This window comes from Coturnix japonica, chromosome 19, assembly GCF_001577835.2.
Source record: "Coturnix japonica isolate 7356 chromosome 19, Coturnix japonica 2.1, whole genome shotgun sequence".
NCBI classification, from domain to species: Eukaryota; Metazoa; Chordata; class Aves; order Galliformes; family Phasianidae; genus Coturnix; species Coturnix japonica.
In genome coordinates this window covers 5,230,508-5,246,392 of record NC_029534.1, presented here as the reverse complement: position 1 = coordinate 5,246,392, position 15,885 = coordinate 5,230,508, and the positions used below count along the sequence as shown (strand labels likewise).

General features: G+C 38.3%; 1 protein-coding gene across 4 annotated transcripts in view; it reads left to right on the top strand.

Annotated features, from left to right (window-relative positions):
• The window catches only part of NCOR1 (nuclear receptor corepressor 1), a 57,092-nt gene that overhangs the window by 37,537 nt on the left and 3,670 nt on the right, over positions 1-15,885 (top strand). For 3 of the 4 annotated variants that reach the window (XM_015880411.2, XM_015880409.2, XM_015880413.2), the window contains 23 exons: positions 55-250; positions 1,940-2,113; positions 2,825-2,985; positions 3,352-3,472; positions 3,595-3,696; positions 3,852-3,949; positions 4,600-4,768; positions 5,291-5,431; positions 6,509-6,592; positions 7,070-7,326; positions 7,685-8,045; positions 8,544-8,768; positions 9,417-9,626; positions 10,260-10,409; positions 10,714-10,887; positions 11,327-11,492; positions 11,773-12,269; positions 12,713-12,841; positions 13,014-13,174; positions 13,418-13,641; positions 14,052-14,189; positions 14,323-14,465; positions 14,619-14,672. In XM_015880411.2, coding sequence (XP_015735897.1) covers positions 55-250; positions 1,940-2,113; positions 2,825-2,985; positions 3,352-3,472; positions 3,595-3,696; positions 3,852-3,949; positions 4,600-4,768; positions 5,291-5,431; positions 6,509-6,592; positions 7,070-7,326; positions 7,685-8,045; positions 8,544-8,768; positions 9,417-9,626; positions 10,260-10,409; positions 10,714-10,887; positions 11,327-11,492; positions 11,773-12,269; positions 12,713-12,841; positions 13,014-13,174; positions 13,418-13,641; positions 14,052-14,189; positions 14,323-14,465; positions 14,619-14,672 — 4,135 coding nt within the window. The remainder of the gene's footprint in view (positions 1-54; positions 251-1,939; positions 2,114-2,824; positions 2,986-3,351; positions 3,473-3,594; positions 3,697-3,851; positions 3,950-4,599; positions 4,769-5,290; positions 5,432-6,508; positions 6,593-7,069; positions 7,327-7,684; positions 8,046-8,543; positions 8,769-9,416; positions 9,627-10,259; positions 10,410-10,713; positions 10,888-11,326; positions 11,493-11,772; positions 12,270-12,712; positions 12,842-13,013; positions 13,175-13,417; positions 13,642-14,051; positions 14,190-14,322; positions 14,466-14,618; positions 14,673-15,885) is intronic. The other variant, XM_015880410.2, reaches the window with a different exon arrangement.

The window sequence follows — 15,885 nt, the reverse complement described above, 5'->3', positions numbered from 1 at the left end:
CAGAAAATACTTAGTATTAATGTGCCCATTGTGAGCATCTTCCCCTCTTTGTAGGTTTCTTGCAGTCCCTGTACTGTTCCTGTTGGAACACCGGTGAGTGGTTATGCACTCTATCAACGGCACATTAAAGCAATGCATGAGTCAGCACTGCTGGAGGAGCAGCGCCAGAGGCAAGAACAGCTGGACATGGAGTATCGAAGCTCCGTAAGCCCATGTGGCACTTCCAAAAGCCCTAATGTTGAGTGGGAAGGTAGGTGGTTTAGTAACTCTGTACTGCTGTATATCACGCGTTCACCTCTCTGCCTCATTTAAGAAGGGAAATTGAATGTACTGTTGATTAAATCCTGCTTTCTTAAGGCATTTGATTGAAGGAACTAGTCTATTATAACAGATCCTGCTGCAGTTAGGGTTAGGGAGGTTAGGGAACTTCCTCACAGCCTCACTGAATAAGGCAAAACTGGCTCCGCTGGGGTGAGATGGGAGCCCCAGTTCTGCCCTGTAGCTGTTACCTCTAAATACCCAACATTCTTTACTGGAGGAGGAAATGGTCCAGAAAATACACTGTAACAGAGAAATAAAACCAGTAAGGCGCCAGTGTGTGAACACTACAATGTTAGAGATACCCTCGTCAATGTTTAATTCTCCATTCTTTGATTTAATATCCTTGTGCATTGTGCCTGGTGGCTCCACAGTGTTAGCAACAGAGACTGTCGTGTTCTTTTAAATTTGAGTATTTTATATTCAACATGCATAAGTTCTAAAAATATGCTATGAAAATGCTTCATCTTAATTACTTCTACCTAAAAAGAAGGAAACATACCTTCTTTTTTCTATTTTTTTCTGTGTTAAAATGAGAAGGGAGTTTGTGCACTCAGAAGGTGGATATAAAGTTGTGGGTTTGGGAATTTGCTTCTTTAGATGGGAATTCAGGGTTTGCTCAGAAGTACCATTTAGCTAAAATATTACCTGAATAAATCTTGGCATTGGCAGTACTATGTTATAAGCTGTGGGAAAGTTCTAGCATTAAGTCTGCCCACAAAAGTCAAGAGTATTACTGAAGTAGTGACGGGGAAGGTAATGTGGTTAGTGGAAATGGGTTCTACAAGCCTGGACGTTTTCATCTGCAAATTAAAGAGGCTGACTGGTCATCAGTTCGTTAGAGTAGCTACTTCTAAGATACATTCTGCATGTGAGTTTGTCCTTCCACTCTTGTATGTAGGAGGGAGCACACAGTGTCTAAAAATCTTCAGATTTTTCAGTCAGACTAAAGGACCTGTTGCTGAAATTATGACAATTAAGAGACTTAAAGGGACCAAGTACTGTTGTGGTTTTTTTTCCACAAAGTATGGGAGTTGTTCAAAATTTTGGATATAAAGGTACAGACCTAAGAACATAATAAATTAAAGTTGTACCTTTAATCCAGTTTTCTAATTATTTTGGAAAGCAGCCTGATACCAGTGTGTAACTTAATTAAAAAGAGCCAGCAGTCTTTGCCAAGGATAGTATTCTAGGTTGAATTTATGTATATATATGTGTAAATTGATTTCAAAATAAATGCACGAATCTGGATTACCTGAAAGATAGCAGTGCTAAATACACTCCTCTTCTGCTTCAGATTGCTGCTTACTTGTTGTAAGCCAGGAAACTGACACGGGAATTGCTATCCTTGTGCCTCAAAATGTAGAATTGTTTATCCCTTTCATTCAGAAAGAGCCTATATGCCCAACTTTGGAATTTTTCTGTTATTTCAGAGCCAAGTGATGTTTTGAAAGCAGTTGTTTCCTTTTTAGTCAAATTACATCTTTGCACTCAAACATCTATACCTGCTGAGTACAGCTTGACTGTTTTAATAGGCCCTTTGCTAAAACTGTGTTGCTTACTGGACCTTTTGGCTCCAATTTCTAATCTTAGGATTCTTTTCTGTTTTTAACCCCAATAGGAAAACCAGTGGCCTATATGCCCTACGCTGAGGTCAAGCGAGCAATAGAACAGGAAGCACAAGTGCAAACTACAGCAACAAGGTCAGCATCACCATACAGGCTATCTCCAAGAGAAGTCAATAAAGCCTCTCCTCAGCCTGATATGAATGCAGCTCGCTATAGCGTCCCACCAGGTAAATGTTTGGTTTAGTATCAGCAATGTCTGGTCTTTGGAAGCTGGACTTTTTTTACTTTCTGCAGTATCAAATTATTCTCTAAACGATTTGTGAACTAACAGAAGAAAGGGTTTGTTTGTGTGTATGTAGATAGGTGTTCTGTATTTTTCTGTCTCCAGTGAGGTTTTAGTTTTGTTTGTCCTGGTTTTTGTTTTATTAGCTAACATGTATTTTACTAAACAATTAGGATGATCTGAAAAGTGTTAGAACAGCATAGGGACAAAGTCATCAAGAGTTTTTTCAGCTTGATACAAATACTGTCATATTCAGGTAGAGCTGACAGAAGCCTAAATTAAACTCTGCTCAGTTGTTCTTATTCTTTAAATAGAATACTTCATCTGAAGAGAGGAAAACAAGAAAAACACGAATGTAGCCTGGATTGTTAGCTTTAAAAATTCATTTTTAAGAGTTTGTAATTCTAGTGGGCAGCTTCTGCCTTTTTTGAATGCAATTGCAAGGTTAGGTATTACCCATTTGATTTTTAAAGCATAACATATATTTGGACATAGTGAGTTACAGAGCTGGATATACAGCATGATAGCTTTTGGGTATTGCAGGGCTGTTCTTACTGGAAATTTCAGATGAGCTATACAATTTCTATTCTTGTCTCTGTGCTGATTAATAGAGCTGAAACAGACTGTCATGTTTAATGTACAACTTTTCCCTAAGTTCTCCAGCCAGCTCCTCACCAAGTAATAACCAATATCCCTGAAGGAGTCCGCCTTCCTACAACCAGACCTACCAGACCACCACCACCACTCATTCCATCCTCCAAAACAAGTGTGCCATCAGAAAAACCTTCTTTCATTATGGGAGGCTCAATCTCACAAGTAAGAGAATTATTCATTGCAAGTCTGTGCTTGTAACACTTCTTGCCCTTTTGCCAACCTTCAAGATCTTGTATTCAGTTACATGTTCACAGCATTAACATTTAAAGAACTATACGTGTTATCTCTAAAAATCCAGGAGGTGTCTTATAAAATAAAACATGCTGCAGTTGTTTATGCTCATTAGCATAGTTGAGGATGCACAGTTCAGGTGAACTGCATATCTGCTCTGGACTCCTATAGTTCTATGCTTATTTTGCAGTAATGCTCTGTAGCATTTTAGGATCATAGTAGTTTTAGCAGTCTCCTTCAAACACAGAAGTGAATCTTTTTTCCAGAAACAACAATAAACATAATGTATTGTTTCAGGGAACACCTGGAACTTACTTAACATCTCACAGTCAAGCTTCCTATACACAAGAAACTGCGAAACCATCAGTGGGTTCCATATCACTTGGACTGCCAAGGCAGCAGGAGTCAGCCAAATCTGGTAAGAAAAGAGAAGCTGACATATGTTTTATGTGGCCTGTTTAGTGATTTGTAACTAAATGACTGGGGGGAGAAAATCAGAAAAAAGAAAAAAAAAACCCTTATATTTTTTCTTCTCAATAGCTTCTCTGCCCTATATCAAACAAGAAGAATTTTCTCCCAGAAGTCAGAATTCCCAGCCTGAGGGACTTCTGGTCAGGGCACAGCATGAAGGTGTTGTTCGAGGTAATGTCAATCATACAGTTTAAGAAAGAAATTTTGTAAGAGCCTGATAGAACAGAAGATTTGAGCCTAAGCTTCTCAAGTCTTATTTTTAAACATTAATATGTTCCCTCTTTTCTGAGGCTTATTTATCTATCTATATATTTATTTAAAATCAGGTACTGCAACCATACAGGAGGGAAGTATTACACGAGGAACTCCAACCAATAAAGTTTCTGTTGAGACCATTCCTTCTTTGAGAGGCTCCATAACTCAGGTATTTTCCTCTTACTCAGAAGGCTGTACCATGACAGTGTATTTAAGTTATCATTGTGATTGTAAACTTGTCAAATAAATTGCTGGAGCCTTTAGTATACATGAGGGCTTATTAGTATCATCCAATCTACATCATTAGCGTCTTCTGTGAAAAACAGCATCATCCCTGAGTTTGAGTATTAAAATCAGTTGTAGCATGTCTTGCACAAGGGATATTTAAGCTGTTTTAAATGCTGATTTGGGATCTCTTTTAGTTACAGGCAGAAATAGGAACAATTCTATTCTCAAAAGGGTAGATTTCATTACTGTAGATAGAGATACATCTTAATGGCACCAGGAAGCATGTAGAGTATGCTGTCTTTCCCCCAGGTGGTACTATAGTTTAAATGTTCTGGGTCATTAAATACTTCCGTAATATTGTACTCCCTATTCTGCTTTATGTGCTTTTTTATAATGGTGAGAATTGCTTACAAATAATTTTATTAATATTTAGGTTAAATTTCTGATAATAGAGGCAGAATTTTAGGCAATGCTGCTTATTGTAGTGGTTCGTGTTCTAGATCTTGAAAATAAAACACTTTCTTTCATGGTTGCCTATTTTCTTGTATAAATGCACATAGTCTGAATTATATTTGATTGGTTTAAATGCAGGGTACACCAGCTCTGTCCCAGTCTGGCATAGCAGCTGATGCATTATTGAAGGGGACTATTACCCGGCTAGCTACAGAAGACAGCAGCCCAGAAAAGTGCAGAGAGGAAGCTTCAGCCAAAGGCCATGTTATTTATGAAGGCAAAAGTGGGCATATTTTATCCTATGATGGTAAGTATTTGTTGTGCTGTTGAAGTCTGTGTGCTTCCAAATGTATAGATATAAACCTCAGTCGCTGCGGTGCCTCCTGGAAGAAGCACTGACCTACCTGTGTGTTTTTGTGGGTATAAAGACTAAAATGATCCAGAAATTGTCTGTGTTCTGATAAGTATCCTGTATACTTAGATAAAATATAGTTACTTCAATTGCTGTGCTGCTTATTTTTATTATGTCCTGAAATATTTTTGAGACAACCAAATTTAAAATACTCTATATTAAAATGAAGGACACAGGTTTGGGTTCTTTTTTGTTTTTTTTTTTAAACTTCATGCTTTATTTGAAGTACTGAAACACAGGTAACCGGGAGTACTTTATTTAACAAACCATGAAAGATCATTAAGCTTGAAATTTAATGTTTCAGTATTACATCAAAGTTGTTAATAAAGTATTAATGTCCTCTGGTCTCATTTAATGTAATTCTCATGACTTTTTATTTTCTGCTTTTTCTAACCACACTTCTGTAAATGTTGCCAGCTATTAAAAATGTTCGTGAAGGAACAAGGAGCCCAAGAACCACCCATGAAATTAGTTTAAAAAGAAGTTATGATACAATGGAAGGAAATATAAAACAAGGAATGTCACTGCGGGAATCTCCAGTATCTGCACCACTGGAAGGTAGAAGCAGCTTGTTCTGAGTTGTGTTGTATTTTATTCAGGTCTTCTGTTTTGATGTAAGATAACCTAGAATTGTCTAACGGGACAAATCAGAAGAGGAATTATGTTTACATCTTAAGACATTAACTAAATCTGTATAATAACCACCGCAATAAAAGCATGCTTTAGTTATTAATGGACTAGAGATTTCCTATTTCTTTTGCTGGTGAATGGTTCCCATAACTGCAGGTGATTCAGCTGGCACTTACAGGTGTCAGGTTTTCTGAGAGAGGTAACTGACTTCACAATTCTAATGAATTGTTGCAAAGCTCAAATAGTACTGAGTCATACTAGCATTGACTGCATGGATGAACAGCTCCTCAATTCAATATTACTTCTCATCTGTGGGCATAGTAGCATAACTTGTTGTTATGACCTTTTGCATTCCTTCACTAGATGCCCTAGATTATGCCAAGCAGATTTATACAGCTGCTGTATTCTGTTTCTGGGCATCCCTACCGTTATTTTGATTTAACAAATTGTAATCAGGTTATGGTTGTGAAGGTCAAGGCAGACCATTATGTAACATTCACGGTCGTCTTGTAAAATACAAAATATCAAGAAAATGTTTCTTACCTGAACTTTGGAATCTTACCCCTGCGATGCATTTTGTCCCACCTTTGAGTAGCCCTTAAAGGACATTCTGGTTTGTTTTCATCAGATTGAACAATGAATAAGATGTTTCTAAACCATGTGTAAAAATTCAGTGATGCCCTTTAGTTCCTCATGCACTTGGTTTGTCTTCTGGAAAATAAAGGGAAGTGTTAAGAAAAGTTTTTATAACAAGAGTTAAGCTTAATTGTAAAATAACCTTCTGATTTGAAATATGTTAAAACTTGCAGTGGTGTAATAGCATGAATACTTGAACCAAAGAACTTCATAGGGCAAGATGGTCTTTTAACATGTTCGTGCAGAACCTAGCATAATGAGGCAAAGCTCTGGGCTCTACAGATAATATCTGTAATTATGTAAAAAGGAGGAGGGTATTTTTGAACACTTGTTATTTAATTCTCTAAACTATGTTCATTTTAATTTCAGGTTTAATATGCCGTGCACTGCCTAGGGGTAGCCCACATGCTGAACTTAAAGAAAGAACAGTGTTGTCTGGCTCTATAATGCAAGGTAAAGTTTTGCTAGTTTGGAAGGCAGGCATTATTTACATTCCCAGAAATCCGTTATTAAGAATGGTAGCTGTGCTAAGGGTAGAGCTCGTTATATTAGACACACTTTCTTATATACCACCTGTGAAGCTAATGTATAAGTATTGATTATTTTTTTTAAACAAATATATTTTTAGTAAAAATTGTCAGTATTTAGCACTTTTTCCTATTTGCTTTTTTTTTTCTTAATGGACAATAATAATTCCCTCAGACCTCTGAGGATGTGAGGTGCTGCTTTTATTTCAGCATCTGAAATAACCTGGGACACTTTGAGTAACTTGAAAGTTTGTTCACTGTTACTTTTGTGACATAGTTTTAGTCTTGTAATATGTTATTGTAGACTCAGCCAATCAGAATTCTAATAGCTAGTTACTTTGCTTATGAGAAAGGAGTTGTAGTGATAATTAACACAGTTGATGTGACTTTCTTTCTATAAAAGGCACACCGAGAGCAACATCTGAAAGTTTCGAGGAAGGCTTGAAATATCCTAAACAGATTAAGAGGGAGTCACCTCCCATAAGGGCATTCGAAGGAGCCATCACTAAAGGGAAGCCATATGATGGAGTCACTACCATCAAAGAAATGGGCCGTTCCATCCATGAGATCCCAAGACAGGACCTGTTAAGCCAGGAGAGTCGCAAGACTCCTGAAATCGTGCAGACAGCCAGGCCAATCATAGAAGGCTCCATATCTCAGGTAAATATAGAAAGGACTAATAGAATCTTATGGTTGCTTACACAGTCAGCTGTGATTCAGTTCCAGATATTTGAGTAAGGACAAACGTATAAGTGTTCTGTTTGTTTTCTTTTCCAAGAAAGCTACTATTGTATGAAGCTTAAAGAATCTGTGTATTAGAGAAATCTTGATGCTTGACCCACAGGGAACACACTTGTTAGCAAGTCTGATGTAACTGACAAGTAACAGTGGCTAAAATCCAATTGTGTTCTGTGCTGTGACAGCAGCAATCAGCCATGTGATTTTTTTATTTTTTTTTTAAATGTTTCTTTCATTTTTTTAGCAGGATAACCTTACGTGATCCTTCTTTCCTTCTCAGGGTACACCCATAAAATATGAAAGCAATTCTGGCCAGTCTGCCATCAAACACAATGTAAAATCATTAATCACTGGACCAAGCAAGCTACCCCGTGGAATGCCTCAGCTGGAAATGGTGCCAGAAAATGTGAAGGTGGTGGAGCGAGGAAAATACGAAGATGTGAAGACCGGGGATGCAGTACGTTCCCGTCACACGTCAGTAGTCAGCTCTGGTCCCTCTGTTCTCAGGTCAACTCTTCATGAAACTCCTAAATCACAACTGAGCCCTGGGATTTATGATGATACCAATGCACGGAGAACACCTGTGAACTATCAGAGTCCAATGTCTAGGAGTTCACCTATGATGAATAGAGTTAGTGAGGGTATGTTATTCTGATCCACAGTAAGAAAACAACTTTGAATAATTTCACTTGAATGTATTTTTAACTCTTTTTTTTTTTTCCTATAATCTGTTGTACTTTATTTTTACTCTGATGGTTCCTCTTGATTTGGAGGTTTGTTAGAAGGAATTTAAGAAGGCTGTAGCTTATTAATTGAAATAAGAAAATGGAAACCTGCCATATTGTAACATGGACACCAAAAAGTAGTTCAGTCTCTGTTGGAATTTATGGTAATGCTATCTAAGAGCATAATGTGCTGAGGGCAGAAACTACTCCTGTATTAGCAGTGCCTACGAGAGGAAGATAATATGACATAGTGCAAACAAATGTAGTTTTAGGGTTTAGAATTTTCACTAGATATTTTGTGATATAAAATATTCTCTGTGATTTTTTGTAATTAATTGCAACATGTATGCATACGGCCGTATCTCCTATTGAAAATATCTATTTTGAGTTTGGATTTTTCCTTATTTTTATTAGCTGGAATATCTTCTGGGAAGTCAGCAAATCATGAAAGGAAAAACACACTTACTCCCACACAGAGAGAGAGCGTGCCAGCAAAATCTCCAGTCCCAGGGGTTGATCCTGTAGTGGCTCACAGTCCTTTTGACCCTCATCATAGAGGGGCTACTCCTGAAGTCTATAGGAGTCACCTCCCTCCTCACTTAGATCCTGCTATGCCATTTCACAGGGCTCTGGATCCTGGTAAATCTGTTTGTATTTTGGCTTTGTTTGTTTGTTTTTGGAAATATTGTGTGTTTGGCACAGGAAAGATGTCTTAACGAAACTCTTATTGATGAGCAGATACAATTTAGAAGGGGTTATATATACACTACTGTGGCTTGACATCTAGCCAGGAAACTTACTGTAATATTTCTTCTGGAAGCTTCAGATAGTATTTTTTAAAAAGTATTTATGAAATGTACTAAAAGCTTTAAGGAAAACTGTGCCAATAAGGATGTGGAAGATGCCACAGAATGAAGGTGTAATCTGAACTCTGCTGTTAACTTGAGAGATTACCAGGTTGTCTCTGATAATATTAAGTCAGTAGATCTCTATTTAACATATTCTATCAGTCTACCTTCGTGGGGTGCTGTAACCTTCTTCAGGTGTTTCAGCCTTTCATACCCAAAACTATGTGATTTTATTCAGGTCTCTTCTCTGGGAGATTGTGGATTTGTTTAGCTTTTTCTGTCCACATTCAGTGCTTAAATTCAACGAAATACTAGTATTAAAATGTTATTTCACTTCATTGGTACTGAGAGAATTGATAGCACTTCTCACTGAAACTATATAAACATCTGAAACTTTGGTTCTGTGCACTAAATCTTCTTTTTCCTCCTCCACCCTCAGCTGCTGCTGCTTACCTGTTCCAAAGGCAGCTCTCACCCACCCCAGGCTACCCAAGCCAGTATCAGCTTTACGCAATGGAGAATACACGACAGACAATCCTAAATGACTACATTACCTCACAGCAAATGCAAGTCAATTTACGTCCTGATGTGACCAGAGGATTATCTCCCAGAGAGCAAACTTTAGCTCTCCCATATGCAGGAGCAAGAGGTATGCCTATGGGATTTTGTCTGGTGTTATTTAAAACATATTTTGGATATGCAGCATGATCAGAACTGAGAAGTAATGCTCTGTTCACTGTGGAGGGATTTAGATTTCTTAGATGCATAGGTTTCTGTGACAATTTTCAGATGGAACGTGATTTTGAAGAAGAGTTTCACACTGAAATGTAAAGTGCAATATTAGACCAAAGTAATAAACAAATAGTTACGAATCGCTGGGATTATGTGGCATTCCAGGAGTTAGAGATAGAACAGGAAACAGCTCAGCCATGAGCCTGACTACTGGATGTGGTAATCTGCCTGTCATTTAAATCAGTTTGGGTAGTTATTCATAGAATGGAATATAACAAATGTGAAGGAGTTAGTCCAGTAAGATAATTAATTATCTTGGGGATAAGATACCAGCTCTTGCAGCGATTTAATTGGTTGGAAAAGAAGGGATAAGTGTTTTTTATAGTAGAAGTTATACTGGAGTTCCAGTGTGTCCTGTGCCTTTTAATGTTTTGTTTTATTTTTTTAATATAAGAAGTCTGGAAAAGGGTGTTATCAATGAACAGTGTATGCAACATGTGAGCCTTTGATCTGTCATTGAAAAGTCTTTATGTGTGTTATCTCCTGACAGGAATTATTGACCTGAACAATATGGCTCCCACTATCTTAGTGCCTCATCCTGGAGGAACAAGCACACCACCCATGGAGAGAATCACTTACATCCCTGGTACTCAGCTTACATTCCCCCCTAGGCCTTACAATCCTGCTTCTCTGTCACCAGGTATAAGCTGTTAAAAATTGACTTCATGTTCACTAACACAAATGGTGTGTTAAAGGGTGGAACTTGGGTCTCTAATCGATCTAGTTTCTAACTATAGAGAAAACCCTTGAGTAAAAAGCTGTTCAGCTTTCCACTGGCTCTGTGTGTTAAGCTTTTGCTTTCCTAAATAAGCAGTTAGACTTGACTGGAAAGAATATGGATTTGGGAAACTTGTTGCAAGTAGGTGGAATGTATCGGATAGTGTTTACATTAAACTTATCTTGAGTATTTGTTTTTGCTACTTCTTATCTTGTGGATGTTCCAGGACACCCTACACACCTGGCAGCTTCTGCAGCTGCAAGTGCTGAAAGGGAACGGGAAAGAGAGAGGGAGAAGGAGCGGGAAAGGGAGAGGGAACGAGAACGAGAGCGGGAAAGAGAACGGGAGCGAGAAAGGGAGAGAATAACTTCAGTCCCTGCTGAACTTTATCTTCGGCCAGGTGAGTGTGCATTGCTGCATTTGGATCAGTCTTCTTGTAGACTGTTACTGCTTATTTTCTATATCAACTGTAAACAATATGCAGTTGTTAACAACACAATTGCTCAGTATCGTTTGGCTTTAAACTGAATGGTGATTTCTAACATCTTGCAGTTCTGATTGTATTTAAAACTTCAGCAAGTACCAGGCTGCTTCATCTTTCTGTCACAGTGATGAAGAACCCAGAGAAAGGTGTTAATCTCAGCCATGCCTATTCCTACTTGCATTCAAATTGCTGCTATTTAAAACCTTAATAACGAACTTCAGTTTATTATATCTACAGTAGTGGTGACAGTTGGGAAAGAATGTTGAGGAGAAAACATTGATATGTAGTTCTGTATTGTTCTAAGAGTTATGCATACTTATATATTGTTTTTCCTTCTCTTCTATATGTTCTGCAGGAACAGAGCAGCCTGGCAGACCTGGAAGTCATGGATATGTTCGGTCCCCATCTCCTTCAGTTAGAAGCCAGGAAAACATACTGCAGCAAAGGCCTAGTATTTTTCAAGGAACCAATGGGACAAGTGTAATCACACCTTTGGATCCTGCTGCTCAGCTTCGTATCATGTATGCTTCTTAAGTTACTCTTCCAGGGATGTTTGTTATAAGATTTGAGCTTATTAAAAGGTTCATGTAGTCTGAGGAAGATTCCAAGAGACTAGGATGTGCTGCTGTCTTATGGCTCTTAAATTTATTATATTTTCTCTCAGTTCAGTTTGGATAGAGATTAGTGTCACAAAAGCTTTACTTTTGTTTCCTTCATGAAATGACTCTGGTCCTTTTTTGTGTGATATAGTTCAAAATATTCAATGTGATATAATTTGGAATATTCAATGTTTGCCAACAGGCAGCTCACCCCTGGAGCTCCCTCCATAACTCAAGGTTTACCTGCTTCCCGCTACAATACTGCTGCTGATGCCCTCGCTGCACTAGTAGATGCTGCAGCCTCTGCTCCGCAGATGGAAGTCGCCAAAGCAAAAGATGCCAAGCATGAAGGAACCAGAATAGAAGAGAATGTGGGACGCAGATCAGCTGTGGTTACTGAGCAGCAGCAGATGGAACAGAAAACACTGGAGGTAGAAAAGAGGGCTGTCCAGTGCCCCTATACGTCTGCAAATTTTTCTGGTGGCAAATCCCAGGGACAGTCTTCAACAGTAGTCTATTCAGAGGCTGGTAAAGAGAAAGGACCTCCTCCTAAATCCAGGTACGAGGAAGAGCTGAGAACTCGAGGAAAGACCACAATTACTGCTGCTAACTTCATAGATGTGATCATCACTCGACAGATTGCTTCAGACAAGGATGCACGAGATAGGGGCTCTCAAAGTTCAGATTCTTCCAGTAGTTGTACGTATCTTAGTAACTATCTACTTCTTTACTGTCTTAGCCTTGTAGGGAGATAAGATGTGAAGTGATTCTGGTGTTTAATGATAAAATATTCAGCTTTGCACAGATCATGTGCCTGATAGGCAAATACAATTTTTGCATGTAGTGATTGAAGATTCTTGCAAAATTGTAGCTGATAGCTTTCTTCGGATTCCATGCTGCATCGTGAAGTGCGGGGTATTAGAAATAACCTTATCAGAAGTCAAGAGATGTAAAATAACCAAGTTTCTGTTAGAATGTTCTGTTGTGGAAATTTGTGTTTCACTGCAATTAGGAAAAGAGACAGTATTTTGACTTCCATTTTACTGGTGTCATTTTGATGGAAGCATTACTTTTGCTACATTATAGATAACAAAAATCTGTAATATTTACACCTTATTCCATAACCTCTGCTTGATAATCAGTATCTTCTCACCGGTATGAAGCTCCTGGAGATGCCATTGAGGTGATCAGTCCTGCAAATTCACCGATACCAACTCAAGAAAAGCTACAACCCTATCAACAGGAGACACCTAAACCAAGCCAGGCAGAGAGTAAGTTTTATCTGCTTATACAAACGTGCTGACAATTATCTTCCTTATCTTTATCATGAACTCAAAACATAGTTAAAATATGTCAGTTTTTAACTCAAGAGAATTAAGAACTATGAAACCCTGAAACTTAGTAATACTGACCTTTAAGACTGCCCTTTTCCTCTTCAACCAGGCGACCCAAACAGGCAGTATGAGGGGACGATTCACCGTTACAGGGCACAACAGGAGCCTCCTCCTTCACCCCAGCAACCTCCACCTCCTTCCTCCCAGGCAGAAGGGATGGCACACGTGCCCAGGACACACCGACTTATCACCCTTGCTGATCACATCTGTGTAGGTTTATTTGCAGATATGAAAAGTTATATTTCAGTTATGAAAACATACATCTTGGAACATTAATAAAAACTAGTAATTATAGAATTGGTATAGGGAATACTAGACAATAGTGTATCTGAACTTACAGTTGTTTCATGTGTTGCAGTTAGTCTCATACTTGTCTTGTTCACAGATTTTGAATACTGTGCTGTAACCAATGTCTGACTAAATTCTCTCTCTGTTTTTCTTGGACGCAATCAGCAAATTATTACACAAGACTTTGCTCGGAACCAGGCAGCTTCTCAGGCCTCTTTGCAGCCTCCCACCACTACATTCCAGAACTCTACCCCTGCTCCAACACCTGTTTCTACCAGAGCAAAAACATCAAATCGCTACAGCCCTGAGTCACAGTCACAGCCTGTCCACCATCAGCGGCCAGGTGCCAGAGTGTCACCTGAGAATCTATCTGACAAGTCCCGGGGAAGGTAATGTGTGTACTTGATTTAACTGCAAATTTAATTCTCAAATATGGTAAATACAAAACCTTGTGTGGTAATCCTTGTGTAGATCAGAATATCAGAAATAGAAGTAACCTTCGGTCTTGCAATGTTTTTGATAGTTGTTTGGTTCCATAATAACACTTGTAAACATTTTCCCTTCTCTAACAATGCTTGTTTTCCAATCTTTAGAGAAGTGAAGATGTTTAATCACTTGGAACTTACTGGAATAATTATAGAGAATTCAGTGTCATATTTTTGTGATCAAGTATACTGAAGTATGTAACACATATGACTACACATAAATAGTTACTTAACAGTCAAAATGCACTTACGTGTGTTAACTGCTGTACTACATGCATTAAGATTACTTATCCATCTCTGAATTCTAAATGTAGACCTGGAAAATCTCCGGAGAGGAGTCATGTTTCCTCAGAGCCCTATGAGCCAATCTCACCCCCTCAGGTCCCCGTTGTACATGAGAAACAGGAAAATGTTCTATTGCTTTCCCAAAGAGCTGAGCCTACTGAACAGAGGTATGTGTAGAACTGAGATCCTAAATGAGATCTTAAAGCATGTGAATATTGGAAGTTTCTACTTGTGACTGCTTTTGGAAAGAAGTTAAGTGTATGATGGTAAGAATATTTCTTTGGCACTTGATGTTGACAGGACTGACTCTCGCTCTCCGGGCGGTATAAGCTACCTGCCTTCGTTTTTCACCAAACTTGAGAACACTTCACCCATGGTAAAATCCAAGAAACAAGAGATATTTCGAAAGCTGAACTCATCTGGTGGAGGCGACTCTGACATGGGTATGCAGAACTTGCATTTTTACTGAATGTTTCCAACTGGAAAGTTGTATGACTGCTGTCCACGGATGTTCTAACATCAGTATGTTTCAAATAACGTGAATGAACATAAATATATACTGGAAAACTCATTTAAATGTTGTATTTCAATTGCAGCAACTGCTCAGCCAGGGACTGAAATATTCAATTTGCCAGCAGTCACTACCTCAGGTGAGCTTTTCAGAAAAGAAAACTATTTATGTTTCGGAAAAGGTAAACTAATGCAATATATTGAATGTATCTGCTTTGAGGAATGCAGGAAGTGAGAAGATGAAATAAAACTTGGGAAGTAATATCCCATGTGAAAAAAAAAAAGTTTCCTGTGTTATAGGAAGGAGCAGAAACCTATTGAAGATCTCAGAAAATATTTAAATTGAGAACGTAATGTTTTCGTTTTGTGTTGCCTGCAAATCTTACAGAGAGGAAGCCATGAAATTGGTTAGCATCTAACTTAAACAGAATTTACATACAAGGTGGCTCAACAGAACTTGAGCTTAGTTCATCAAATGAAGTGTAGTTTATAAACCAGGATATGTGAAACACTTCTTTACAGAAAGGGTAGTTAAACACTGGAATAGGCTCCCCAGGGAGGAGGTTGAGTCACCCTCCCTGGATGTGTTTAAAAACCATTTAGATGCGGTGCTCAGAGAGATGATGTAGCAGAGGGTTGTTAGAGTTAGGGTACTATGGTTAGGCTGTGGTTGGACTTGATGATCTTTGAGGTCTTATCCGACCTGAGTAATTCCATGATTCCATTAAATACATAGATTTGGGGTTTGTTTGTTTTTTCCTATGGAAAATAAAATAAATTAAAATCCCCAACTTCCTGTCACAAAAACATTGAATGTAAACCATGTGTTATGGTGATAAAGTGATCAGTGAAAGAGAACTGAATGGAAATATGGGAGATAAGAACTGGTAAATCTGAGTCTGAGTTGAACTGCAGATTGCATGTAAGTGATTTTGGCCAGCGACTTTCCCTTCTCACACAGCAATTCTATCATTCAAGTGGTGAAGGTACTGATTGCCATCAAATTAGATGGAAAGACAGGCTTTTGGAATAAATGCTTGCCACAAGTCATACTTCATAAGATGAGTTAGCACGGATCATTAATGTGAGGAGTGTTCTTGTCTCTTCTTTTACAGCTGATGAGTAGTTGCAGATTTTGACCTAAACTGTTTTTACAATCAGCATGTTCAGCTTCATTTGCTTGTTTGGTTTTTTTTTTCATTAATGTTTAATGTACTCTATTGTGGATATTTGGTGTTTGCTGGCACATATAATTTGCAGTCATTGTGAGCTACTTTGGAGCAAGCTGTTTTGCATTCCAAAAAATAAATCTTTTTTTTCTCCTAACTTTCTGCCTCTCTCTAAAGTCATCTT